This window comes from Paroedura picta, chromosome 12 (genome assembly GCF_049243985.1).
Source record: "Paroedura picta isolate Pp20150507F chromosome 12, Ppicta_v3.0, whole genome shotgun sequence".
Lineage (NCBI taxonomy): Eukaryota > Metazoa > Chordata > Lepidosauria > Squamata > Gekkonidae > Paroedura > Paroedura picta.
In genome coordinates, this window is record NC_135380.1 from 20352001 (window position 1) to 20379899 (window position 27899).

Here is a 27899-nt window from a genome sequence, read left to right on the forward strand (position 1 = left end):
TCCTTGCAGGCTTTTGGGAGTATATAACCTTGCCGCATATAGAATCATAGAATCATAGAGTTGGAAGGGGCCACACAGGCCATCTAGTCCAACCCCCTGCTCTACGCAGGATCAGCCCTAAGCATCCTAAAGCATCTAAGAAATGTGTGTATCCAACCTTTGCTTGAAGACTGCCAGCGAGGCGGAGCTCACCACCTCCTTTGGCAGCCTGTTCTACTGCTGAACTACTCTATATAAGCAATATATAAGCAATAAAGTCTGATGCAGAAACAAAGACAGAGCTTGCCTAAGCATTACAAGTTTGCTAAGCCCCTTTTCCCATCCCATGTAAGAAAGAGTCTCGTCTGACCACCCCAAAGCCGTGTGTGATGCTGCTTTGCAGACTGCAATCTGCACAGAAATTCAGGCTTGCTGTTAAATTCACTTGCGCTCTATTCTCGTGTTTGCTGTTATTTTTTAACACTTTTTTTTTGTGCATAAAAGCACTATCCTCTCCCTAGAGCCTGCCTGCAGTGAAGGCATGGTCTGTACAACTGCAATTATTTAGAAGAACAGATGGAGTGAGGAGCAGAAAGTCTGTTAATAGTAATAGAAATGCTACATGTTAACCTGGACAGCGCACGATGACAGTCCCATGACTACACGTTCTGTTCCCACCAGCTGGGCACCAACGCAGAAGCGAGAGTTTCACAAACATAGCAAAAACCAAGAACCCACCTAAAGTTAGAAATCAAATTCCTTCACTCTTTTCAGTGCGGTTTTTCTTTTTTTATTCTTCTTCTTCTGTACAGTTCTACCTCATCCTACCTCATTTCATAATATTTTCATGTTTAGATTGTGTTGTTATAAATTGTCAGGGTGATTCTCTGGACAGAAATAAAGGCATGAATATGCTCGAAGGGAAGTACGGGACTATTGATGGGAGGACATAAATGGTATCAAAGATTTTGTTTTTGAGAGTCCGACCATGAAACTGGCCTTGCTGTCTCCACACTGGAACAATGGAATGAATCAGAAGTTGCACCTAAAGGCATTCCGTAAGAGCCTGTGGGTTCAATCTTTTTTTTTTCTGGTGGGATATTTTTTTATTGGCAGTAAAGGAGCCCTGCAACCTCATAGGGTTTTCAAATCAAGGGGGCCTTCCTTGGTGGTTTGCCATGGCCTGCCTCTGTGTCATGGCCCTGGACTTCCTTGCTGATCTCCCATCCAAATAATCAAGGCCAAACCTGCTTAACTGCCAAGAGCTGACTAAACTGGACTAGCCTGGGCCCATTCTGCACACATAGGGTAATGCACTTTCAATGTGTTTTGGGCGACGGATTTTCCTGTGCAGAACAGCAAAATCTACTTCTAAAGTGCATTGAAAGTGCATTATCTATTGTGTGCGAAATGGGCCCAGGTTAGGGCTTACTATATTTTTATTCTGCCTTTCCTTTGAGGAACTCAGCATGGCCTGCGTATCTTTCCTATTTTACCTTCAAAACAGCCCTTTGAGGTAGATAACACCTAGAGAGCGTGATTGGCTCCCTTGTCACCCAGCCAACTTCCTGGCCAGTAGGGAATTTTCATCTGGGTCTTTGAATCTGGATCTGACACATTACATGGATCTGTCATTACAGAGTATTGAGGCATGTGTCTCAGACACCTTCATAACGGCAATACTTGAAAAACATTCTTTTGGGGAGTCCTGTAGCTTTCTTGGGCTGTTGGAGGTTGTAGCCTTACCTGATGAGATACTGGGATATAAAGGGGGGAGAGGGGCTTAATTTGGTTATGGGGCATTAGGGGAGATTGATTTAATTCTTCCTCATGCATTGTCCCAAGCTCACCTCCCCCATGCTGTTGGTACTTTGGGGAAGGAGAGATATTTAATTGCAGCATTCAGGAAACCTATATGACTCCCCCAGTCAGGGATGTACCTTCTTTGGGTGGGGTAAGTTTTGAGGTCAGGAAAACAGCATTGTGTAGAAATGGGTTAAAGCTCACTTCTTCCTATGCCGTAGCTCTGGTCCAAATGAGATCAACACAGCTATTTATTTAGCAATAAAAATGAACTTGAGGTACGATCATGGATTGTCTACTGTCTCACCTGGCTTGACCCTGAAGAACAGCTGCCTGCCTGCTTGTTTTCCCCAAGTTTATTTTAGAGTGGTCTCTAGGAAGGGATACTGCTCGCTTTGAAATATGTAAAGTTCCTTTATCTTTCTGCTTTTCCTGAAATGTCCTGTAAAGAAGTTTGTGATTAGAGGAACCTTCTATATGAGATATTGCTCAAAGCCTCACAATGAAGAGCTGCATTTTTGAGTTATATTTGGACGTATACAAAGCTGTGTCTGCTGAAAAGTCAGATATATGAACACTGAGCATGTCAAGATTGTCTAAAGCACTTCGCATGTATTGCTGTAGTGCAGAACCAGGGAATTATATAAGCTGCTTTGGGTCCCCATAGGGGAGAAAGGCAAATGAAGTAAAATAAAAATATGAATTATTTTAGTCCTGGATGCCAGGAATGTTATTTTCCTAGTGTAGGTGGTGGAGCCTGACTGATGGTGTTTTGACTAAGGACAGCTATTGAGTTTGTGACGGAGATGTGAGAGCTGAACATGTTACCCACTATGCTACGTCGGTGTCTCACTAAAGTAATCCAAATTTTGCAAAACATAAACTAAGCCAAAAGGGTGAAGACGTTTTTGAAGGTTTCTGTTCCTGGACTTCACGGCATTTGTTGTTGGGGGACCGGGGACTAAGAAGTGTGAGAATGTTTATCCAGACTGAAGACCAGAACCCTTGGCCTCTCTTTGATTTGGCTTCATGAAATTACCTAGGAGACTTTCTCAGGACGTCTGTTCAGAGCACAGTCAAGGCTTCTGATCTCCTTTTTGTGATGAAATTATATAGGCATCATGCTTAGTCGTTGGAGAAAGGCAGTCTGTACATGCTCAGTCGTAAATAGTAGACAGTGCCTTGTTCCCTGTTTTCTCTGTGGTTCAGGTTTTTGGTGGGGTGGAGGTGGAGGTTGAGGTTTTGGCAAGGCACAGCATTTTCTCTTTAGTTTGGATATATATATGTCTACATCACATAAGAGTGACATGACAAAAGGTGAGAAGGAGTAGAGGTGGATGGGTATGGCTAAAGGAGGATGGACAAAGTTGAAAGGCCAATGATTGCATTCCTAAATGGAAACACATTGTTTTAAGCCCGTTAATGTCAATGGAATTAGAAGGGTTTAGGAGCAACTATGCATAGGATTGCACTGAAAGATAAACAGCATGCTCAAGACTTTTTCCTCCTTCCACCTTTGCCAAGTGCACAGACTGGAGTCTCCTATCACAGTTCAGTGGATTCAGTGGACCCCATAAGAAGAGGGTTGCTCATTGCCTGGAGAGAGGAAAAAATGCCATGTCTCTTTAATAGAGACTCCAAGGCAAATCATTGGCAGGTAATGTTCAATGGCCTATTTCCACATGTGAAGCTTTTATTACAGAGGAAATAAAGCTCACAGGCCACCTCTCCTCCTTGTTTTGTGTCTGCAGAAAGTCTCCAGCATTATGTAAATAACTTCTCCACAGAAACCGGGCCCAAGAAGAGAATTGCCCACTGCTATGACTGACTAATAGAAGGTTACACCATGTGCCAAGAATCATGTATGCAGTCAGTATCTATAATGGCTGATGATTCACTAGTACTCCCAGCAGAATTTCTTCTGGCTTCACTCCTGCAGAATGACATTGGTGTGGGAAATCCAAGGGACAATCAGGATTTTTTAAAATAGCAATTTTTTATCCTTGTATAGACCTCCTCGAAACCACAGAAACTGTGGTGATTAGTTTACCTCCCTCCCTATAAGCATTTGAGAATGCTTCAGTTTCTCTGTTTTTTGTTTGTTAGCCAGTAGTACAAACGTGCAAATGAACATGGTACCTGTATAAAAGAACATCAGTGCTGAAATTATAGGTTTATTAGCAAGAACTCAAATCACTTTGAATTCAAAACACAAAGAAGAGAGGATCCTGCTCAAATGTTCTCTCACCTTAAGAAGGCAGGAATAGTGTTTTAATAGTCAATAGTCAGTTTTCTTGAGAAGGAAGGACTCCCTGGAGAAAAGCCTAATGCTGGGAGCGATCAAGGGCAAAAGAAGAAGGGGACGACAGAGAATGAGGTGGATGGATGGAGTCACTGAAGCAGTAGGTGCAAACTTAAATGGACTCCGGGGAATGGTAGAGGACAGGAAGGCCTGGAGGATCATTGTCCATGGGGTCGTGATGGGTCGGACACGACTTCGCACATAACAACAACAACAGTCAGTTTTCAAAGCCAGGGGCAAGTGAGTCCCCATCATTAAAAAAAATGCTGAAAGTGAGAACAAAACAAGAACAATAATTTACCCCAAAGCAATATAGGTTCCAAATAAATCTCCAGCTGAAATTCCTGGGTGACCCAAGAATTCTTGAGAGATCCTAAGAACACTTTGGCATTGGCCTCAAATCCATTTCGCTTTGCTTCAGTTTCAAATCTGTGTCAAGGAATTCACACTAAAGGCTTTTCTGCATGTGTAGCTTACCCCAGATTTTCACAGTGGTAGAGTTGTGAAGATTGGATTTGGATTCTGTGTTTATGTTTTGCAGCATTCTTTTTCCTCCAGATTTTTTGTTTTCTGCAATCTGGTGTATTTATTCTGCACATATAACAATGAATCATACTTTTCCTAAGAGCATGGGGACATCACTCGTGACATGGTGGTGGGTGATGGCAAAGGGTTTGGGTTTTATTTTGTTTTTCTTTCATTGCAAATACTCTATCACAGCTGCATAGTAGTGCCAACTTTCTGAGAGCCAACTTGGTATCTGGAGAGTCAAGACTTGATTCCCTATCCTCCACATGCACTGGTGACCTTTGGCTAGTCACAGTCCTGTTAGAGCTGTTCTCATAGAGCAGTTCTTCTGGAGCTCTCTCAGCCCCACCTACCTCACAGGGTGTTTACAGGGTGTAAATTTGTGTGGATTTCCGTTTGTGCATGTCCTTTAATGCTAATGCACTAGCAGAGCACAGCTGGGCTCTGATGCAAACTCTAAAAGGTTGCTGATTGGCCTCTCACTATCAGTCTCTTTTTTTGGAAAAAAAGTTTGCCATTTCTCCTGGAGATTCTCTATTTACATTTACTTACTGGTTACTATCTTGGAAGTGCATAAAGAATCTCAACATGCCAATTTTATTCCTGCTTCCAAATGGATCCCATTTGGAATTAAAAAAAATGCTCTGCTGGGCAATCTGCAGAAGGTCCATTTGGCTCAAGCACCTTTTGGATGTAGGTTTCTGGAGACTACGAAAATTGTTGTCCGTCCCTCCCTCCCCCCCAAAAAAAACAGACTTTAGGAAGCGCCATTTGCTGTAGGAGAAGGAAAATATGGGGCAAGAGTCCTAAAAAACACTCACAGAAAATGAAACCATGCTAAACAACCATGCAATTGAATAACACTCTGAAAATCTCTTAGCGCACTGTTGCTAGTTTAAGTACATTAAAAAGTTTTAAAAGTGAAATGTAACGCAAGTTGAAAGCAGGAGAAAGCTTGAGAGAGACTCTACCACAGTCCATACAATTGTGGAGAAATGGTTGCACCCAGTGACACCATTTTTTAAAAAAATGTCCCATATAAAACACTTAAGGTAAAGGTAAAGATATCCCCTGTGCAAGCACCGGGTCATGTCTGACCCTTGGGGTGACGCCGTCAGGGCCGGATTTTCCTATAGGCTAACTAGGCTTCAGCCTAGGGCCTCAAGATCAAGAGGGGCTTATATTCCACATTTTGTATAAAGGTTAGTACCAATCACAACATGTTTCATTTAACATATTGATATATATCACAGTAATGATGTATTTCATTATCTCGCATTTAATTTACAAACTTAAAAATGGGAGATGAAAGGGCCGCATAAGTGGAATAGCCTAGAGCCTCTTTTCATGTAAATCCGGCCCTGGATGCCCTCCAGCATTTTCTTGGCAGACTCAATACGGGGTGGTTTACCAGTGCCTTCCCCAGTCATTACTGTTTACCCCCCAGCAAGCAAGCTGGGTACTCATTTTACTGACCTTGGAAGGATGGGAGGCTGAGTCAACCTTGAGCCGGCTGCTGGGATTGAACTCCCAGTCTCATGGGCAGAGCTTCAGACTGCATATCTGCTGCCTTACCACTCTGTGCCACAAGAGACTCTATGAAACACTTAGCAAACTGTTAATGGACATGAGGTGCTGAATGGATCTGCTCCACCAACTCCACAAAAGAACCCCCTCATTGCTCCATCCTAGGTGGTTTGCCTTCAGTATTTTGACAGATGAATACAGTGATTTTTTCCTAGTGCTTACTTTAAAGGTGAAAGAGGAGAGGGCATAGATATAGGAGGGTTATTTCTAGGGGCAGAGGAGGAGGAAAGCAAATGGAGCATTTTGCATGTGGTGTGAAAGCTGACTCTGAGAGGGCTTTGGGGGGGGGGGAATCACCATAAAAGTGCAGTAGGGTTTATTTCAGTGGAAGCAAAGAAGAGTGTTTTTATCCCCACAGCACCTATAACACATTGTTCTTTTTATTCACGTGAATATGTAAAAACAGAGGAATTTGTAATGCATATTAGCTTTACCTTTAACTGACTTAGCCAAAAATTATTTTCGGCCACTCATGTTCTACGTGCCTTAGCACTAGATTACTGCAGTTAGGGTAACAAATGGAATTCCGCTGTCTAGTACGATGGGGTTTATTCTGTTCTTCGATGTATCAGTCACTGCCCATAAACATAGACAAACTGTCTCTATTAGGGAAATGTTTCTGTCCTCTCAGAGAGTTTTCAGCCTGAACTATGGCTCCCCCCCCCCCTCAAATTCAGGCAGTTCCCACAGCTGTCTCCCAGCAAGGAGGCCTGTTGTTTTTACTTTACAGGGCTACATCCTGTCCCCTTGTCCCCAGAAGGATTTCAGTCTTTCCTTGGAAAACCCCGTCATGTCACAGAACTCTTTGAAATACTGTTGTTCGGATGTGGTTAGAGAGCAGTGGGAGAAAGCGCTCTTGTTATTTCTAGGGATTACCAAGGCTGTTCTTCCTCAGCTGGCTTCAGGGCTTCAGAGACAAAATGTCACCAGTGGGCAACACGTGTCTTAGTGAGAGGTACTCAGAAGTGTGGGGCATCATTTTCATAGTGTATTTAAGCATAGCGCCTTGAGTTAAAGGCCAGGCACAAGGCTGGCCCCAAAGCATGTTTGAGCCTCAGACAAAAATGTCTGCCCTTGCTAATTACCTTCAGCTAGATAACTAGTGCTAGGACAAGGGGAAGTAGCCCTGTCTCCTTCCATAATGCTTGGTTTGAGACCGAATTAAAGTATTTTTAACCATTGCAAGCCAGGGTTTTAAGTCGTTGTTGTTGTTGTTGTTGTTTTGGGGGGGGGGCATGGACAGATTGGGTGAGAGAAACAGCCCTGGAATCAGATTCCTTGCCCCACCTATCCCAAAGGATGGTGAGAACATCTGCTAGCCAGCCCTAAACAGGAGGTGGCTTCATTCATTCATTAATTAATTCATTCATTCACATTTATGTACCGCCCTCCCCGAAGGCTCAGGGCAGCTCACATAGAACTGAGAACTATAAGGTAAAGGAAAAGGTATCCCCTGTGCAAGCACCAGTTAATGTCTGACCCTCAGGGTGACGCCCTCCAGCGTTTTCATGGCAGACTCAATACAGGGTGGTTTGCCAGTGCCTTCCCCAGTCATTACCGTTTACCCCCCAGCAAGCTGGGTACTCATTTTACCGACCTCGGAAGGATGGAAGGCTGAGTCGACCTTGAGCCGGCTGCTGGGATTGAACTCCCAGCCTCATGGGCAGAGCTTTCAGATGGCTGCCTTACCACTCTGTGCCACAAGAGGCTCTGAGAACTATACAAGAAACCATATATAAAAATAACTATAAATAACTATAAATATGACTAAGCTGGGTGGCTGGGTAGGGGGAAGTGGGCCTGTCCCTCACAGAGCAACGTGAGGTTTGGTGTGATGGTCCCCTGCTGCAGGGAGTGTGCATCCCTTGAAGTGGCAGACCCTCCTTCCCCGAGCCCGCAACTGTTTTGGGGATCAGGTTTCCTTGGGTGGGGTCAGTGAGCGGGCAGCCCCTCAGGAATGGTTGCTAGATCCCCCCTGGCTATCATCAGGGGATGGGGGAGTAGGGTTTCCAGATCCAGGTTGAGAAATCCTTGGTGATTTTGGGATGGAGCCTGGGGAGCACAGAGACCTCAGTGGGGTATAGTGCCATAGAGTCTACCCTCCAAGGCATCCATTTTCTCCAAGGGAACCGATCTCAGTGATGATGAGTCATAATTCTAGGGGGTCTCTAGACAGCTGTCATCCCTATCCTCAAGTCATTGACCTCCCAGGATTTTTCCAATGGCCTTAATAGCCAATCTAACCGACTAGAGAACTTCCTGGTAGATTGTGCCTATGGGTCAGAACGGAACACTTCAACAGGATATTTTATTACTGCCGTGTATGTCTTTTTGGATGTAATGGCAAATATCTTTTTGGATAATTTTATATTGAAGATTGATTATTTTTCAAAATATTTTGTTTTGTTATAATCTTAAAGACAGTTATGAGATGCCCTGTGAGACACTTTTGGGATGGAAGGATGGGATAGAAATTCCTTAATATAATAGGTACAATTGTACAAGCTCACAAAGGCTGGAGTATATTGTGTTTAACTCCTCAATGTCATGGGTAGTGTGTACTAGAGCTGTTACACGGTAAGGGCTTCTGCACGAAGAGGAACCTGTTGGTTATCTGTTGCACAGCACGAAGCTCCACAAAACAAAAGCTCTCATTGTTGCACTAGCTATCACTCCCCCCTCCTCTTTTGTATATTTGCATGTTGATGGTAAGTTGCAATTAACATTTTGACTGTAGTATCTGTGCACGGTACAGCATCCATTTGTAAACCTGTTAATACAATCTTTTTTATTTTCTTTTTTAAAAAACTGTTTAGTTCACTGGGAACTCTGATGAAATGTTTTGTTTAAAACTGTCTTTGTTAAACTTAGAATTCTTACAACGCTAGATGGGGTGAGGTTATTTAGGGATTTTCTAAGGAAGCAAGGTTTAGCCCCCCCCCCCCAATGTACATTGTGACAGAGGAAATAGAAATTACACATCTAGCATCACAGTTATAACTGTGCAGTATTAAAATGGATCTCTTGATTAGAGTAGCACTTGCTCCCTTGGAATATCCATGATCTGGAAAGCGAAGAAAGGGCTTAATTAGATATGATGAGGGGAGATCAGTAAATGGATCTCTTGCTACTTTAAAACTAGAATAGCAGTGCCAGGGAACCCAAGTCTGGAGTGGGACCATTTTATGAGGGTAGCATAGCTGTTTTCCCACTGTCATTGTGGTCTCAGCCATCCCAAGTGGGATTTTCCATTTCTTAAATATGGTCAACAATCAAAACGGTATCCCAGGTATTCTGCCAAGTTCCCTGCACCTTCGTCAGTATCTGTGACGCAAACCATATTTGGGCTAGTTTATGGTTCGACCAAGAGCCTCTTGTGGCGCAGAGTGGTAAGGCAGCAGACATGCAGTCTGAAAGCTCTGCCCATGAGGCTGGGAGTTCAATCCCAGCAGCCAGCTCAAGATTGACTCAGCCTTCCATCCTTCCGAGGTTGGTAAAATGAGTACCCAGCTTGCTGCTGGGGAGTAAACGGTAATGACTGGGGAAGGCACTGGCAAACCACCCCGTATTGAGTCTGCCATGAAAACGCTAGAGGGCATCACCCCAAGAGTCAGACATGACCCAGTGCTTGCACAGGGGATACCTTTACCTTTATGGTAAGACCCCAATGCTTACAGGCAGGAATCTAATTAAGGTATCTGTACAAAGAGGAAAAAGGGAGGGAGAGGAGAGTGGTTATGGCCCTGATCCATTTGAAGAAGGCAACTTATGTGGCCTGGGAAACATGGAGCCCGTAGCACATGCTATCTGTGCTAATAGAAACCGGTCCTGCCCACTTTCTAAAAACACTTGATGGGCTCCAGAAAAGGTGCACATCTGCAATCTGGAGATATTTTCAGGGAACTTCAGTCAGCGGTTAAACCCCTAGTCTAGGGTCTGTTTACATTTTCCAAGGAGTCCATTGACTTGACCTGGGTGGCCATCTCAGAAGTGACTCTGCTTAATACTTGGATCACCAAGGAAATCTATGGTTGCTATGCAGAGTTACGCAATGACAAAACACCTGTGAACATCTCTTGCCTTGAAATCCCACAGGGTCACCATAAGTCAGCTGTGACTTGACAGCACTTTCTACCTCCAAGGAGTCAATTAAGATGTCAAGGGTTGTTGTTGACAAACCTGGTCCTCAACTGTCCTCCTCCCAATCCCTTCTTGTCCAGAGTTCTTCTGTGGGATCACTCAATGTCTTCACCAAACTGACCTTTGTTCAAGCCTTAACCTGTCCATGAGTACTGTGTGAGGTCAATAGACTCTCCATACACTCTCACTCTGCGGGTGAGAACCTGTTGGTCGTCCCCGGCCCGAAGGAAGCGCGCCTAGCCTCGACCAGGGCCAGGGCTTTTTCAGTCCTGGCCCCTACCTGGTGGAATGAGCTCCCGGGTGATCTGCGGGCCCTGCGGGATTTGTCAGCTTTCCGCAGGGCCTGTAAAACGGAGCTCTTCCACCAGGTCTATGGTTGAGGCTGGGGTCAGCAAATCAGGGACATCGCTCCCCCCCTAGGAGTTGGAGTGTACGCTACTCCCCTATCCTTTCCTCTTCACCACTTAATAATTGGGGGAGGGATGGGATTTTTAGCCGCCATGTTAGTAGAGTGATGTTTTAATGGGAATTTTAATGGGATTAGTTGTTGTAACCTGCCTTGAGCCTATCAGGAGAGGCGGGAAATAAATCTAATAATAATAATAATAATAATAATAATAATAATAATAATCACACCATCACATCTTCCTCGTAACCTCCTGACCCTTGGCCCTATATGGTCACTGTCCCTTCATCAAGCCAGTCTTATGTGGTCTGGGACCTGCATACCTGAGGGATTGCCTCCCCATATATGCCTACCACTTCGCTCAGCAAATTCCAACCTGATGGTGGTTCCCGGCCCCAGGGAAGTGTGCCCGATCTTGACCATTGCTTTTTTTGGCCCTGGCTTCTGCTTGGTGGAATGAGCTGCTGGTGGAGATCCAGGCCCTTAAAGAACTTTCAAAGTTCTGGCATGTAGAATGGCACTCTTTCACCAGGCAGTTGATTGAGGCTAAAGTCGCACTCTTACTGTATGAAAGGGACCCCAAGCCTAGTCCCTCACCTGGGTCTCTCCCAGGCCTTGTATGAAAGGGACCCCCTGCCTAGTCCCTTACCTGGGTCACTCCCAGGCCTTTCACTCCCATCTGATACAGTCTGGAAAACAGACTTCCATCTATTGTGATTTTAGGGCAGTGCTGAACATTTCATGTAGTGGAGTGAGCAATTAGTATATTTTATGTAGATTAATTTTTAGTATTTTAAATTATTTTATTGTATAGAAATTTGTTTATATTGGTAGTAAGTCACCCCAAGACCACTTTGGAGAGGGGCAACTCAGAAATTAAACAAACAAACAAACAAATAAATATTTTGTTATCTCCCCAGCAGTTTCATTGATCCCCCCCCCCCATATTCATTACAAATACTTCCTACCCAGTCAGAAAGGTTCTAGGAAAGGCAACAATGACCTTTTCCGCACAGGGCAAAAAGGCCAGGCCAGTGCTCGTATGGCAGTGGGATTGTTTTCAGCACCAAGCCCTGGCTCTGCGGCACTTTGTGGCAGCACAGAGCCAACTGGGGCATTTCCGCCCCGGCTGCCTCATGTGGAGGCAGAAATCCAGGGTGGACGGGGTCTGCTGCTGAAAACAATCCCCCATGGGGACACAGGAAGCAGTGGGGCAAACAGGCCTGTTGCAAACTCCCGGCAGCAACTCAGTGCAGCTGCCACCTTACGGAATATGTCTGTATGGTTGTAATCTGTTGTATGAGCAAGTAAATCTCCATGCAGTTGGAAGTTGAAGCTTATCCCCAGGGTAAAAAAAAAAGTTTGGGCTTATTTTTTCCAAGCACTATTTTTGAAGAATTAGAAATATTGTTTTTTCTGTCCTGTCTGATAGTTTGATGTTATGTATTCCATAATGCATCACCATTAAACAAAAATCTGTTCAGTGGCACTGCTGAAGCCATGTCTTAAATAAAAAACAAATCTTTTTCATACATCACGTACTGAACTTCCAGGTTTCTTGCCCCATATTACATTTTGTTTACCCTCCTCCTCTTTTCCCACAGCATCATATATGGCCTTTTCAAATGAGAGTTCTTTGCAAAATTTGACATAAGTTATTTATTCCCTTTTCTCCTTGACCATATCCTGTTGCTTCTATTAGGATTGCCTCTCTGTATGTAGCAACTCTTCTGGCAAAAGAACAAGAAGTATAATGGAGACCAGGAAGAAGTGTCAGCGTAGGAAAGTGGATGAATTATAGCTGTTTTTCTAGGAAAGTTTCCTTTCTTATCTTCCTCGCTTGCTAAGATCATCTTTCCATTTTCCTTTGCAGAATAAGCAGTATGTTCTGATCATGGTGGATCCAGATGCCCCTAGTCGAGCAAATCCAAAATACCGTTACTGGAGACACTGGCTTGTCACCAATATTACAGTGAGTATCAATCAGCCTTCTATCCTTCCGAGGTCGGTAAAATGAGTACCCAGCTTGCTGGGGGGTAAAACAGTAATGACTGGGGAAGGGAACGGCAAACCACCCTGTACTGAAGGGAATGGCAAACCACCATGCCAAGAAAATGCTAGAGGGCGTCACCCCAAGGGTTAGACATGACTCGGTGCTTGCACAGGGGATATCTTTACCTTTATCAATATTTCTCACTAGTGGTTTTGGAGAAGCTAATTTTGGAGGGGTTCACTGAACACCTTATGTGGACAGATCTAGGTTTCTCTTGAATAGATTTAATTCTACTATATGTTTCATTTATGGATAAATCCCCAGGCTCCCCCTCGGCGTGGCACTGTGCAGCTGCTGCTGGCAGCGCCCCCTAGTGGGTGGCAGGAAGTCAGGGGCACCGGCGGGAAAGCAAGTGGAGCAGGGGCTCAGGCAGCGGCAGCATCCTTCAGCAAAAGACTCCCTCCCCCTCCCCGGGCCTCAGTAAAATTGTCAAGCATTGACCAGTCCCTGGTAATAAAAAGGTTGGGGACCACTGCATTAAACGACACGTGATGGTATACCCCAATATGTTTTTAAACCTTTAAAATAAGTTGCTGGTGAGATGCTCATCCTTTCTTCCCACATCATTTCCCAGCCATTCTCTGAAGTTGCTTCTATCCCAGTTGGGAAAGCAAAATGAGCACCCATATTATCCTTGTCTTTTTCATTTCCAGCAGTAAGCAACTCTCAGGACTCAATTTCTGTTGGGAAAACAGCACAGGGAAAAGCACAAAGCCCTACTGCAGGAATTGGATGAAAATACATTTAAATTTGTGTGTAATTTGTGTACCTGTTTGCAGGAGTGGTTTAAAGATTTTCAGGGCCCGTAACACCAGAAACAGTTTAAGGATTTGTGGGGCCCTAGCAGGGTATATTTGTGGTGGGAGCAGCCAGAATGGGGGCAGAGGGGGCCCCCACAACGGAAAGGGGTGATACTCCAAGTGTCCTTAAAGAGGGAAATAGATTATCACAAGTCAGTGTCCTTGTGTATTCTCAGAACAGGCTTCAAAATACATTCGAGTTTGAATTGATGTTAGAAATATCAATTGCAGATTGTGGGAAAGCAGTAATTATGGGCTGGCTTGTATCTGCAGATTAGGTTCTCTGTACTTCATCTCAAGATAGTCAATATTTGTGTGTTTCCCTCACCCTCTGCCAGGGACCGGAAAACAGTATAATACAGCCGTCTCTACTCATGACCTATACAGGTCTGTCTTTTATCCAGCTCTTGACTCTGATGAATCACAAGGTTTCTTGAGTTTATGAAGTGTTTCAAAACCCCACAAAACCTGTTTGACCAAAATCAAGAGCAAACCAAGTGCACTCGTAGGCCACGAGCAACAATGGCCGTATCACTTTCAGCCCTCTTAAATTTTCCCGTGAACGTTTTCAAATAGAGATAGAACGAATGTGTTCGTGAGGGATGAGGAACAAGTCAGGGTCTGTTCCGACCCATGTACCTATTTTTTGAGCTAGTGTACGGAGCCAGTCACTAGCATGTAAAAACACAGCTTTTCCTGACATATGCGAATGTAGCCCTGTATACATTTATTAAAGTCAGGGGTAGTCAAAGTGCGGCCCTCCAGATGTCCATGGACTACAATTCCCAGGAGCCCCCTGCCAGCGAATGCTGGCAGGGGGCTCCTGGGAATTATAGTCCATGGACATCTGGAGGACCGCAGTTTGATTACCCCTGATTAAAGTGAATGCAACTAGATCCAGACGCAAGGGGAGGGGGGGCTTACTCCTGCGATCCAGCTCCCCTATATACATTCATTCTACCCCTTGAGATCATCTGAAAAGAGCTTGTCACAAACTTATCAATCAAACTTGGGCAGGGAATTTTACTTTGTGTTTCTGAGTCGTCACAGTTCTGTCAGACTAGAGTCGTATGAACTTTAATTCAGAAGTGGAGGATTTTTAATGCCAGGAAATACTGCAATATGAAAGACAAGAGAAGCGCAGCTATTGTTCTTATTTATGTCCACTGATTGTTGCATTGTCTCTGACCTTTCTCTCCATATGTTACCAGCTTCACGGAAGCACCACTCAGAAAAGCCGCTTATTTCTCTTTATGCCTTCTTGTATTTTATAATATATTATAAAAGTTTAGGTGTTTTCAACTCTCATTTGATCTAATAATCTCAGTACTAAAGTCTAATTAAGATATCAATTAATTTGCAACCTGCATTTAAAAAGAAATATCTAGTTGTTCTCCTCTATTATTCTCTGAAATTACTGCCAAGGGCTTTTTTGTACAGATACCTTAATTAGACTTTTTATTGTTAATAGGAATATTGAGCAAATTAAAATTGGATATTAATACTTTCCATGATTTTCATAATTGGCTGAAGAAATAAAGCATTCAGAATAATTGCAGCAGCTTGTGTACAATTTTACTCCTATACAAATTCTTTCATGGGAATCCTTATGCATTCCTTAACAATGAGGTCTTGAAAGTCTCTCGTTAATTTCAATATTTATTAATTTATTAATCACAAAAAGCTGGAGCAAACGTTCCTCCTCCTGTATGCGGATCTTTCTAGTGTGTTAGCTCTTGCTAATTATTGTAATTAAAAATAACTTTTGAGGCAGGCAAGAAAAGGCTGAAATTCAATACAGCTCCCCTCTGAAAAGCAAGTCTGTTAACATGGCGCAGTGTAGCTTCTCAGGGCACGGTGGTAGTTCGCTTTTTCTTCACATCTCCAAGCCTATAATTGAGAGGGGAAGAAATATGTTCACCTGATTTTTCAGAACGGCTCAAAGGCTGAGCAACAAATTCAAAGCAGAAATGGAAAGTACACGTATGTATGGGCTCCTGTGCCTTCCGTTTATATCTTAATAACATTTTTCGGAACTCTGGAAAAGACACAGATGAGAGTTAACCTGTGTCACTGTCTGAGATAGAATAAAGGTTTTATGGGCTTAAAATTACCTATCTGTGAATATCATGCTTTTCCAAATAGAAATCACGTGCGCTATCTCTGGGAAGAGCCACTAAATGGCTTGTCTACTGAGAAGCTTTTGCTTATACAAATCCTCTCTTTCTCTCTTACTGATCTTTGTTTTTAGCTATTTACACTGTAGAGGCATTGTGATTATCAAGAAGATCCATCGCACTGTGGTCTTGCACTAAGGAAGAGACCTGTTACTTTAGTTATATGCATCCAAAGCTGAGACAGCTTCCAATTTCTGCAAAAACAACAAAACATACATCAGTCAATAGCAGTTAAAAATGACCAGCAGCAATAAAATGTTTATCGATTACAGTAAACTAGATGTGGCAATATAAAAGATGTTTAAAAGGCCAATAGCAACAAAATCAGCATTAAACAACCTATACAAAAGTTTAAAAGGCCAATAGAAAAGACTTGTATTTAAAGACCAATACAGGTGGCAACACAACTGGATTCCCTTCTCATAGTCATTAGCCTGGCACTGTACTAGTTAAACTTTTGGTGCCAAGAAAAGATTTTTACCCAGTGCTTTTACTGATTCACAAATAAGGGATACATGACTGCCACAGAAAAGTAGTGGAGGTGTTTGAACGGGAGCAAGCAGTCCTTTAGGTATCCTGATCCTGCACTGTATAGAGCAGTGGTTCCCAAACTTTTGGGGGCTGCCGGCCTCTTGGTTTCCAGGCCACATCCCTAGTGCCCCCCCCCCAAGCACACATATGAACACACTGGTATTTCTGGTGTTAGGTTTACTGCAAACTCAAAACACATTAATTGCAAGCAGGAGAAGGCCTTCCAAAGATGGAGACTTTTGGGAAAGGGTTGCCAACCCTGGGTTAAGGAATTCCTAGAGATCTGGGTTGAGGGACAGAGTCTGAGGAGGGGAAGGAAATCAGCAGAAATATGATACCATCCAGCCTGCCTTCTGAAGCTCTTTTCTTCAGGAAGCTAAGCAGGGTCGGCCCTGGTCAGCACTGGGATGAGAGGCTACCAAGCGGGTCCAAGGTTGCTACAACCCAGAGGCAGGCAAAGGCAAGCCACCTGGGAATGTCTCTCAGCAGGAAAACACAGCTGCAGCATGAAGAGGGTTTACCACCCACTTTGGGAACCCCTAGTTTAGAGCATTTAACACTTTGAATTATGCCAGAAAGTGAATCAGAAACCAGTTATAATTAGTTTAGGACTTGTAAAATATGCTCCATATAATTTATACCAGCCAACAATCTTGCCAGTCAACGTTTTGTACCCTGAGAATCTTTGGAAAAGTCTCCAGAGACTGCCCAAAGTCCAGTGTGTCAGAAAGCAAGCAGGTTTTGATCATTCAAGATGCATCAATTTCGAATTTAGAGACGAGAAAGGTGATAAGGCCAAACTCTTTTTTCCTCTCAAATATGCTATACTTGAATTCTCTTATCCCAGATCTGCTGTATGATCCTGAGGAAAGTGCCTGGTTCTTTTTTCTCCCCTTTCGTTCTCCACAAAATGGAGGTGAGGCCATCGCTACAGATAAGACTTGGCTTGCTAGCATCAAATAATTCAGTGCCATTGTGCCGCATTACTTTGGCACCACCCCAAAACTCTTCAAGCTGAATTCAGTCTTGTAGGGTTTCAGCAAGAACTTTGCCCCATCCTGTTGTAACTTTCAACAGCTTAATCTATTGAATACCTTCTGTTACACAATTCGCCATTCACTGCTTATCACCACTGACGACACCGTTTCTCAAATTGTCGGGGGGAGGGTGCTTTAACTCCAATTCAAAATAATGTATATTTTTTTAAAATGTTGTTACAAAGTGGAATAATATCTTTTGATGACAGTTTTTAAAGCCCTTTAGGTTTTCATGGTAATTTGCAGTGTAAAATTATTTAGAGATAAGAGCCAAATTAGCTCTCAAAGGCAGGAGGTCGATATGTCCCGTTATCCATGCAAGCAGTGTTCAAATATAATCAGCCTTTACTCTAATGCAGCATAATTGTTCATTTGAAATCGCTTTTTTTTTTACTTCATTCAGTGAGTCATTAAAACATTCCAAAGATAATGCAGCAAATTAAAAATAAATTTATCACATTATCCTGCATATACTGAAGGGTATCAGGTAACTAGGCAGAGACTGAACTGGTTTACATAGAATCCTGTAAACAATGTTTACTTTTTTAAATTCACTGGGAAGAATAAAGTGGGGAAGGAAGTCCCCCCACTCAGTTTCCAAATCATTGGCAGTAAAAGGGAGAAGTGAAGCAAATCCATATTGTTCAGGAGTCTGATAATTTAACTTATATTTTTATTAAAGATTTTCTTTTATAATATAAAGTTGTTTCAGAAAACAATTAAAGAATTCCTGCATGAACATTCCTTATTTAGACACTAGATGCCAAGCCCGTTGCATTCAGGAATACAACGGGGATTTGGGGGGGGGGTGCAAGAACTCTGCGGATGGCCACTCCCTCCCCCCCAGGACCTGGAAAGGCTGCAGGCAGCTGTTATGGAACTCACCGGCATGGGCAGCTCTCACACGGCAGGGATCTGCAGCCTCCGAGCCTCAGAGGGAATCAGAAGGAGAAGGGGGTGGTCAGAGATGGGGGACAGAAGGCAATTGGCTGGCCACTGGACAGACAAGCAAGCTAGTTGGAGGAGGAGGCACTCAGAGGTGGGACAGTCACCATGAATGGGTGTTAAGTGCTGAGTGGCATTTAAGCCATGAGACACGCTCCTCCTCCAAGGCCTTACCAGAAATATTAAGTGGAACAGATAGGATGTGGGGAAGAAAAATCTAACTGGAGAATAATTGCATGCTGCGAGCAACACTCTGCTTTTGCAAAATGGTACTTCCTTGCACCTTTGTTTTCATCGCACCCCTTAATCCTGATATTCTGCACCGTTGATCACCTCCCCTCCTTCTCCCAAAAGTGTTCTGAATGTAATTTAAAAAAACAAACAAACCCTGGGTTATAATGTTATAATGCTAAGGTGACCAGATTTTAACATTGGTAAAGCGGGACACCATTGACCGGTGTGTGTGTGTGTGTGTGGGGGGGGTTCTTGATTAAAAATTTGGTCTACATGGAGCAACAAAAATTTTCATAGAACGCATTGAATGCAAAAATAGTATTGTAATATATATTTTTACATTTCAACATAAGTACAATTTGCCAGGTGCCCCCAGATGTCCCTCCAAAAGGGCAATCTGGTCACCTAATATAATGCTGCTGTGCAAGACTGCTTTTTTTAAACTTAGAAAACAGTGTTGTAACAAAATCACCCCCTTTTTAAAAAAAGGCAGATTTCTTTGGAATGCAGGGAGGGGATGGGAGGGGAGGTGGAAGGGGTGGTGACGAGGAAAAGGACGTGCCCAAACGACTCAAAATGGCGGCTACATCGAAAAATGCAAATGTGCACATTTCCACACTGAACAGCCCCAAATTAGACCCTTTTGGAACCCACTTGAAAAGATGAAATTGAGTTTTCTGCGGATTCCTGTGCTGTAGGACAAGCGAGGGGCAATTTGGGTCTGCGGCTAAAGAAGTGGATTTTAGTGCAGAAATGGAAAAAAAAGACCCTTTAAAATGCAAATTCAAAAGATATCATTAGTGTGGGAACAGTCTGGGTTAGAAAATATCTGGAGATATGGGGCAGACATTGGGAATGGTGGGATGGTCCAGTACCTTTGTAGATTTTGTACCAGTGTAGAAATTGAATTATGATAAAAGAACATGATGGCTAATGCCATTGGAAAACCTGTCCTCCATCAGTTTATCTTATTCCCTCTGAAGCAATAAATAAACAAATAAATAAAGCCATCTGACAACTTATTTGCACATTTGGGAGAACCTGGGGAAATAAGGTGGAAGACCGCTGAGGAGACAGTCTTCAGATTCAAGGTAGAGGAGCACAGAGATTCACCTTACAGCACGCTTCGCTCTTTAAAAAGAAAAGAAGCATGGCAAACGAAGAGAGAAGACAAAAGCTTGCCCCGTGCTTTGCTAGTTTTCTATTTGTATGAAGTTGTGTTTTTTTTTTCACAAAGGAAAATTGGAACCTGATAATACCTGAAGAGGCCCAGTCCATTCTACCCCGTCGACACTGTCCCCCTTCATTCAGCAATGTGTATGTAAACCAGACCTATGTATGCAACCATCTCAAGTAACTCTGGAGCTTCTTTCCTCCTCGCTAAGCACTGGGTTTTGCTCACTCTTTTCCTTCACGCATACCTCGATGGCTAGGAAGTGACTTGGTTTCCATTTCCCCCCACCTAAACGGCTAGGTTTCCTTCCCTCCCTGATAGCTGCTTCTCCCTGGTGAGAGCCAGTGATACTGCACCGTGTTCCCTTTTGAGGTGGCCGGTTGTAAGCAACAGCTCAGGACAGGGGATTTGTGTCCACAGGCCATGGGTGGAATGGTGTCCCAACTGTGCCCATGTGGGGTACAGGCAGGCAGCCTTGTCTCTTAGCGCTCCAGGTGTTTTCATTAAGGACGCTTTGGTGCCTGAAGGTGAAGCAGCAGGGACGGCAAAGGAAACAATCTGTTCAGTGGGGGGACGTGGTATGGAGACAGCTGTTCCTTCTATGCAGTATGGCAGCAGTGTGAAAAGCATGCCCCAGTAGGATGTTAGGCTAGCAAGCTGCTTCTGTGACACTAAGAGCATGGCTGTTTTCGTCAGCATTGATCTCTTAATCGTCTCTCTCTTTCTCTCAATCTCTCTCTCTCTCTCTCTCTCTGTATATCTCTGTGTTGAGTATGTGTAGAGCTGTGTGGAGGAAGGGACAAATTGCTACACCTTTCTGTGAAAGGACCAGACCTCCAGTATAAAGGAGGGAGTAATTGCTCTTTGCAACAGGGGACCACCCGTCTCTCGAGGATTTTGCAAGCAGTTTCTTTTTTTTTTTCCCTGTTGGTTGACTTTGTCAGTGAATTTCCTCTTATTGGCTGATGAGTAGGTTCTGGGTTGCAAGTGTCACCATAGAAACAGGTGCTATCTTAAGCAAACAAGATTAATATTAAAAGTAGCAGAATTTTTCAGAAATGGGGCCAGGGGGTTGCTAAGGGTAGGTTTCGCTAGCCCCACGATTCCCTGGGAAGTGGGGGGATAAGAGAAAAAGAGGAAAGGATGTCGCTGTTTATCCACATATACATGTGCAAGTTCTAGGTACCTGGTGAGTGGACATTTCTGTCTGTGACGATTTGCATCACTCTTGTTGGTTTGTTTGTGTGTGTGTGTGTGTGTGTGTGTTTTGCCATATCCTTGATTGGATATAGGGATCAATAGGAATCAATGATATGGGGCTTTTTCCTTTCCACAGTACTTGGCATTACTGCTATGACTCACCAGTTAACCTCCTCTCTCCCTCTGTGTGTGTTGGTGCTTAGAAAGTGGGGTATCATTTGCACATCCTCTCTGCCGGAGTTCTGTCCTTTCTGCCAGCTCAGCGGGGAAAGCAAAGCAGGGTCTCCAGGAAAGAAAGCGAGGTTATTTCAATTATCAGGTGTCTCATGCAGGGGATGTCTTTAGATCTTCAGTTGCTCAGCACTCAGCCTGTCACACACCAAGGGTATTTTCACACATGAGGCTCAAAGGCCCATTTAAGTCTCTCTTGTATTATTTGTGCCATGTGTGAATGAACGGTGTATGTGAAGAATAGAATAATAGAGTTGGAAGGTATATTCAGGGTCATCTAGACCAGTGGTCCCCAACCCCCGGTCCAGAGACCGGTACTGGTCTGTGGTTCAGTCGGTACTGGGCCGTGGCTCCTCCTCCCCAGCTGCTGCCTCGGGGGCTGCCCTGCCATTCTGCCATTGGCTCACCTTTGGTGCTCTCCAGTGGCCGCCATAGCTGGGGCAGCGCCCCCCCCAGCGGGCGGCGGGAAGTCAGGGGTGCTGGCGGGAAAGCAAGTGGAGCAGGGGCTCAGGTGGCGGCGGTGATGTCCTTCAGCAGAAGGCTACCCCCCCCCCGGCCTCAGTAAAATTGTCAAGCGTTGACCAGTCCCCGGTGATAAAAAGGTTGGGGACTACCGATCTAGACCAACTCACTGCAGAATGCAGGAAATTCACAACTACCTGCCCACCCACAATGAACCTAATAAAAGTCATATGTATGCTGTGCCAATGTATGCTTTATTTTTCTATTATGGATTGACTGTGAGGAGTGTTGCCATTTTCTCACTGAGGATGGGTGATCACTTTCTAAAAACACTTGATGTGCACCAGAAAAGGTGTCAGCAGGCGCCATGCTTGGCCATGGTCACCATGTTGGGGACCCCTGTGCTAGAGCATTGCCAGCGATGTCATTATGTCACCCTACCCCCCAGTTGCCAGCCTTGCGCTGGCAGCCTGAATTGAAAGCCACATTCTGGTCCCAAGGTAAAATATTTGAGGTTCATCTTCTACATTAAATAGCTGGGGTTTTCTATGTAACTTAAAAAGTAGTACACTAATTGTTGTGCCTCTAGAGATCGTGACCTCAGGAACAGAGACTGAGACCCTAAACCTGTGTGTGGGATTTGCCGGTTCCCAGCCTGCAGCGAACAGACTTAAGATCCAATCACAGGCCTCCATTTTGGCATATAACACATGTCGGTGGGAGTCATGAATGTGTATATAAGTTCTCCAGTTCTGGCTATATGCATTCAGTGTTTCCTTGCTTCGGTAAAGTTGTCCGTGTCTTACTGAACCCACGGATTTAATACAGGTGATGAAGGTGGACTTTCTTTGCTAATTAGGCAGCCCTGTCTAGCAACTGAAATCACTACCGTTCCCTGCCTTCTGGGAAGGGACTGCAGGAGGGGATAGACTTGCCAGCTCCAGGTTGGGAAATTCCCAGAGATTTGAGGGGCGGAGCCCCAGTAGTGATAGTGATGGGATTGGAGGCCGAAAGAATGATGGGGGCAGAAAAAGAGAGAAAGATTTGGTGGGGAAGCAGAAGAATGAAGAGTGATGGGTTGGGGGCAGAAAGAGAGAGGAAGTGACAGGCATGGAGGAGAGAAAGGTGAAATTTCCCAAGCATTTCTCCTCCGATGGTTTCTATGTGGGCTTGTTGACAATGCCTTCTACTCCTTCTTATACAGTGGTTCTCAACCTGAGGGTCGGGACGGGGTCGCAGCAGGGCAAGCAGCTTGGCTGGGGGGGGGGGCACCATCCACGCAACAGCCTTGCAGGGTAGATTGAGATAAGGCGTTTGTCTGTCTGGAGCAGCGAAAAAGAGTGAGATCGGCATGGTGGGACAAAAGGCAGAACTGAACTGAGAATTCCTGGAAAAAAACCAATTTATATACAATCATGAACAATGGATCTTCACACCATTGGTCAGTTTCGGTTTAATTTCTGAAAAACATTTGCATAATTTTATGGTTGGGGGTCACCACAACATGAGGAACTGTATTAAAGTGTCGCGGCATTAGGAAGGTTGAGAAGCACTGTTCTAGTATGATATCATGTTATTAAATTATTCCCAGCATGCCTAAGAACCCTGTAAGCTTAAAATCTATCTTTTGCCATGTGCAATTTTTAATTTGTGTGCTCTGCTGTGTCAGAAGGATAGGCTGGTGATCTCTGATAATGCTACACATGTCATGGCTAATGATGATATTATAGTTCTGTTGCGCTGAGGTCTTGTTAGGTGACTTACTGATTGTTAGAACATGGCATGAAAAGAAAGGTATTGAGGCAAATGGCAATATAAGTAATGGCTGGAGTTCTTGGTGTTTTCCAGACAGGAAAAGGCATGTGTAGTTTTACAGGTGTCATAAGGCTTCTACATAACAAGTTTCCCCATAGATTGCCTACCCCAGTCCCCGAGCAGTGACCATTCTCTGTACCCTTAAGCAATTTGATATCCTTTTGTTGATATAATATTGCAACAGGTTCTTTGACAGGTTCTTTGACTTTGAGGGCCTTTTCGCACAGGGATCTTTGTTGCAAATTGTTTGCGGAATGAAAAATCGCCATTTAAAATAGTGGAATTCGTCGTTATGCATACCTGCCTTTGTAGTGGAATCAGTTGCGTTTTTTAGCGTTTCCCACAGGCTTCCGGTCTCGGCAGAAATCGCTAGAAAGGAAGCGCTATTGCCAAGCTCGTCCCGCCCCTGGCCGTCAAGCAGCCAATGGGCAGCCGTTAGCATGCTCCCAAACAGCCCCTTTCCCTTTAAGAAAGGTTTTTTAAAAAAAAAACGACCCATAGCAACGAATCTAGGTAGATTCGTTGCTACGGAGAGACCCATCCAGCTGCCTAATGTGAGCTGTCGTTTGATTGTATGATCGTTTGCACGCTGCCTCGAGTGATTAAAAAAAAATCCCCCCCCCCCTCTCACGGGCCCGATTTTCGGCTGAATTTATTTGTAAAAAATAAAGGGACTTTATTTCAGCAAACGGGCTTTTCAGTGGTTTGTGCTTAGTGACTAAAGGTGAAGGACTGAAGCCAGGGAAGCCTCTAAACAGAAAGAGGCTCGCCGGTGCGTTTATCCCCGCTCGCTCGGAGAAAAAAAAATGGCGATCGCTTCGCCGGAAGTTTGGAGGAGAGAGCCAGGGGGAGGGACTTTGAAGAACCAGCAACAATGGTAACGCACAGGTCTTTAGCGCTACTGTTGCAGATTGGTTGCAGGAGTGTATCGCTATCCGGAGGGAGAATCCACTTTTCTGGATTCCCCTGAAAGCGCCACAACGAAGCGCTTTTTGCTGATTGGTTTCAGGATTGTTGCAGATTGTCTACGACGTCATGGGTTATGGCAAATTAGTAGCGTTTCCAAATAGCAACCATTCTGCTACTTTGAAGCCGTGCGAAATGGCCCTGAAAGTTCCCAACTTTCCATTTAGCCTCTTTCATTGTGGGGATATAGCTTTCTCCTTATATCTCTGCAGTGAAAGGTTCTAGAGACTTTTTGTAATGAAAGCTGGGACTTTGGTCAATCTGTTATAACTACTGTTGTCGTCAATATTCGGCTTCTGATTGTTGTTGTTGTTTTAAGACTGTAGGGGGGATAGGGCAATAGGGCTTGATGGGTTGCTCCTTCATTGTCTTTTACCACTATACACTCTTTGAGACAGTCGCCTTGCTATCTGACTCTAAACTTTGTTTGCTGATATCAGAAGGAAATTGTTTTGCTGCTCTAAATGGTGCAGTTTAGTAACAACCAGATGAGGGGGAAAATTCTCCAAAGTAAAGAAACAAGAAATCGGTACTAATGCATCTGAGCTCCATGTGTGAGGGTGTCACAGACCAGCCCCAAGGGCACATATTTGCTGCAACAAGTTTCTGTGTTTAACAGGTTTCCCATGAATGGTATTGGAAGTTGAGTGTCAACTGTTATTATTCATGCCCTGAAAACAGATGGGGTTTAATTGCTGTTACTGTCAGCCTAGCTGCAAATATCGCAAGGGGGAAAAAGAGCTCTTTGGCTAATTGTTTTAAAATAAAAGTTGAGAAACTATGTAAAGGAATTATAGATCAAGCGTATTTTAGGGATCAAACTGTTTATATTGCCTTTAAATACAGTCTTTAGCCAACAGCATTAGGATCGGTGAATGGCGGAGAGATACAATGCCGCCCTACGGCCTAAGATGTTGGAACAATATGACAGCAGTGACTTATTACTGATGGGGGGGAAAACCAACACAAAAATGTGATTGGCCAGCACACCAGAAGAATAGAACCACTAATCTTTGTAATTTCATGGGCACCGTTAAGGCAAAGTGCTGCTTTTATGTAGCTTTTGGGAGGGCAAAATACCATGCCTAGGTTTGCAAAGGGATGGGGAGTTTAAGGCACCTGCTTGGTACATTAGGAGGGGCACAGCTTTTCTTTTGCTCTTGTGAAAAGTTGGATAGTATAAAGGGGGAGTTGGAGGGGCAGACACAATGTGCTCGAGAGAAAGGCCAATATTCATGCATCTGTAAGTATCTATTAATATCTGTATGCAAATAAGTGGGGGTTTATTGTTAGTACTGCACAATTCATCAACAGTATCTTAAATCTATCCTTAACCTGATTTCTTAGGCATACACTTTCACCTGACGATTTTTAATTCATATGGTCAGTGCATTGCTCCAGCTTATTGTGACCATGATGGATTCATATTTCTTTCTAGTACAGGAGAATAAGGGATCAGAACTTATATTTCCTCATCTCCCACCTTTCATTATGACTAAAGGCTCTTTTGTAAACGTAAGAACACATGAAGTTTCCTTATACTGAAAAAGACCTTTGGTCCATCAAGGGCAGTATTGTCTACTCAGACTGGCAGCAGCTCTCCTGGGTCCCAAGCACAGGTCCTTCATATCACCTGCTGCCGGATCCATTAACTCAGTGGTTCCCAACCTTTTGATCACTGGGGACCGGTCAACGCGTAACAATTTTACTGAGGCCCGGGGGGGGGGGTAGTCTTTTGCCGATGGATGTCAATACTGCCTGAGCTCCTGCTCCACTTGCTTTCCCGCCGGCGCCCCTGACTTCCCGTCGCCCACTGGGGGGCACTGTCAGCAGCAGCTGCGCAGTGCGACGCCAAGGGGGAGCCCCAGCCATGGTGGCCGCTGGAGAGCACCAAAGGTGAGCTGGCGGCAGAGTGGCAGGGCAGCCCTCAAGGCAGCAGCCAGGGAGGAGAATGAGGAGGAGCCGCGGACCGGTACCGACTGATCCACGGACCAGGACTGGTCCCCGGACCGGGGGATGGGGACCACTGCGTTAACTGGAGATGCAAGGGATTGAACTTGGGGCTTTCTGCATGCCAAGCCATGGCGGATGCTCTGCCACTTAGCTTTGGGCCCTCCCATACAATCAAGTGTGCTCACTGATCATTTTTGGTTATTTTCTTGATAATTGAAAGTTAAGCAGTGTAACATATGTTAGGAGAAGGATGTACTGTCAGGTGTCAGATGACTGGTGGCAGCTCCATCCATGGGGCATTCCAGGCAAGATACAAACAGAAGAGCTTACCATTGCCCTTCTCTGCACAGCAACCTCAGTGTTCCTTGGTGGTCTCTCATTCAAGTTCTAACTGTATCCAGGCCTCCTTAGCAACCAAGTTCTGATGAACTCAGGCTAAGTCATCTGAATCAAGAAGCTCATAAATCTCACCTGTGGCAAAATGGAAGGTACATTTTGTGCCATTTAGATGGCAGAATTTTTAAAACCATCTTGTGATACCTTTCATTTTTACATCTGTTTTCTAGTGGCATAAACTCCCTTTATCAGTGCTATCCGAAGATTTATTCAAGGCGTGAGTGAGCTTTCGATAGCGTGAGGAAGAGTGCTTGCACTCGAAAGCGCACGCCTTGAATAAATCTTTGTTGGTCTTAAAGGTGCTACTGGTTTTGTTGTGCTACTTCAGACCAACACGGCTGCCATTTGAATCTGTAGATAAGTTTTGTCACACATACACTGGCATACAGGAAGAAAGCTGTGAACAGTGTGCCATAAGGCCATGAAATGTGTAGTTTGTAGCATTTATATGTAAAGCTCAGATTTATACAAAATAGGCACAGTTATATTTCAAGCGGCAGTAACTGGCTATTGTGCAGTGTTAGGGTTGCTGTGCTAAATAAGCAACTATAGAAGACCCTGATGTCAATTAAGTTCTAAACTAATAGTACCAATTTGCTGATAAATTGTGCATCTGCAATTTCATGATGAAATTTACCATTGAGGTTCTTTCGTTGATGAATTGTCCTTGGAGACTGACATTTTGCTGTAACTACGCTTTGTGAGCTTTCCAGTTCGTACAATACACTCACCAGCTAAGCAGATACCTTCCAAAATTTAACAAACTAGCTCAACACAATGACATTTGCCAAAAAGATAGCAAGATATTTTCTAAGAATTTCAAGGCATTTAAAAAAGTCAACAATGTTTGGGATGGACATAGGGCGGCAGAAGGGTGCTGCCAGGATATGGACCCCATCTGTTGGGGTCAGTGGGAAGTGACAGGGCCAGGGTAATGGTGGTTCGGGCTATTGTGTGCCCCTCCGCGCAACTCATGCATCAAATGAGCTCCCATCTCCCATCTATCAGGTGCCCTGTATCAGGATGATGGCCTGAGCACCTGCCAGCCCCCCACCAGGGGTCCAAATGATCCAAATGATCCACCTCCTGCCCATGCTGAATGTCTGGGTGGCACACCAACACTGCAGGAAGTGTTGGGCTAAGTGCTACTTGTGAGTGCTTCTGCATTCTGCATCTCTCC

General features: G+C 44.3%; 1 protein-coding gene and 1 long non-coding RNA gene across 6 annotated transcripts in view; one reads left to right on the plus strand and one right to left on the minus strand.

Annotated features, from left to right (window-relative positions):
• Window positions 1-27899, plus strand: part of PEBP4 (phosphatidylethanolamine binding protein 4) — a 241723-nt gene that overhangs the window by 87778 nt on the left and 126046 nt on the right. For all 5 annotated transcript variants that reach the window (XM_077306218.1, XM_077306223.1, XM_077306222.1 and 2 more), the window contains exon 4: window positions 12619-12717. In XM_077306218.1, the coding sequence (XP_077162333.1) occupies window positions 12619-12717 (99 nt within the window). The remainder of the gene's footprint in view (window positions 1-12618; window positions 12718-27899) is intronic.
• On the minus strand, window positions 15307-26699 carry LOC143821826 (uncharacterized). Its single transcript, XR_013225924.1, has 5 exons — window positions 26654-26699; window positions 21059-21179; window positions 18229-18273; window positions 15713-15969; window positions 15307-15488 (listed from the first exon to the last, which is right to left on the minus strand). It is a non-coding gene; the product is annotated as an uncharacterized LOC143821826 (long non-coding RNA).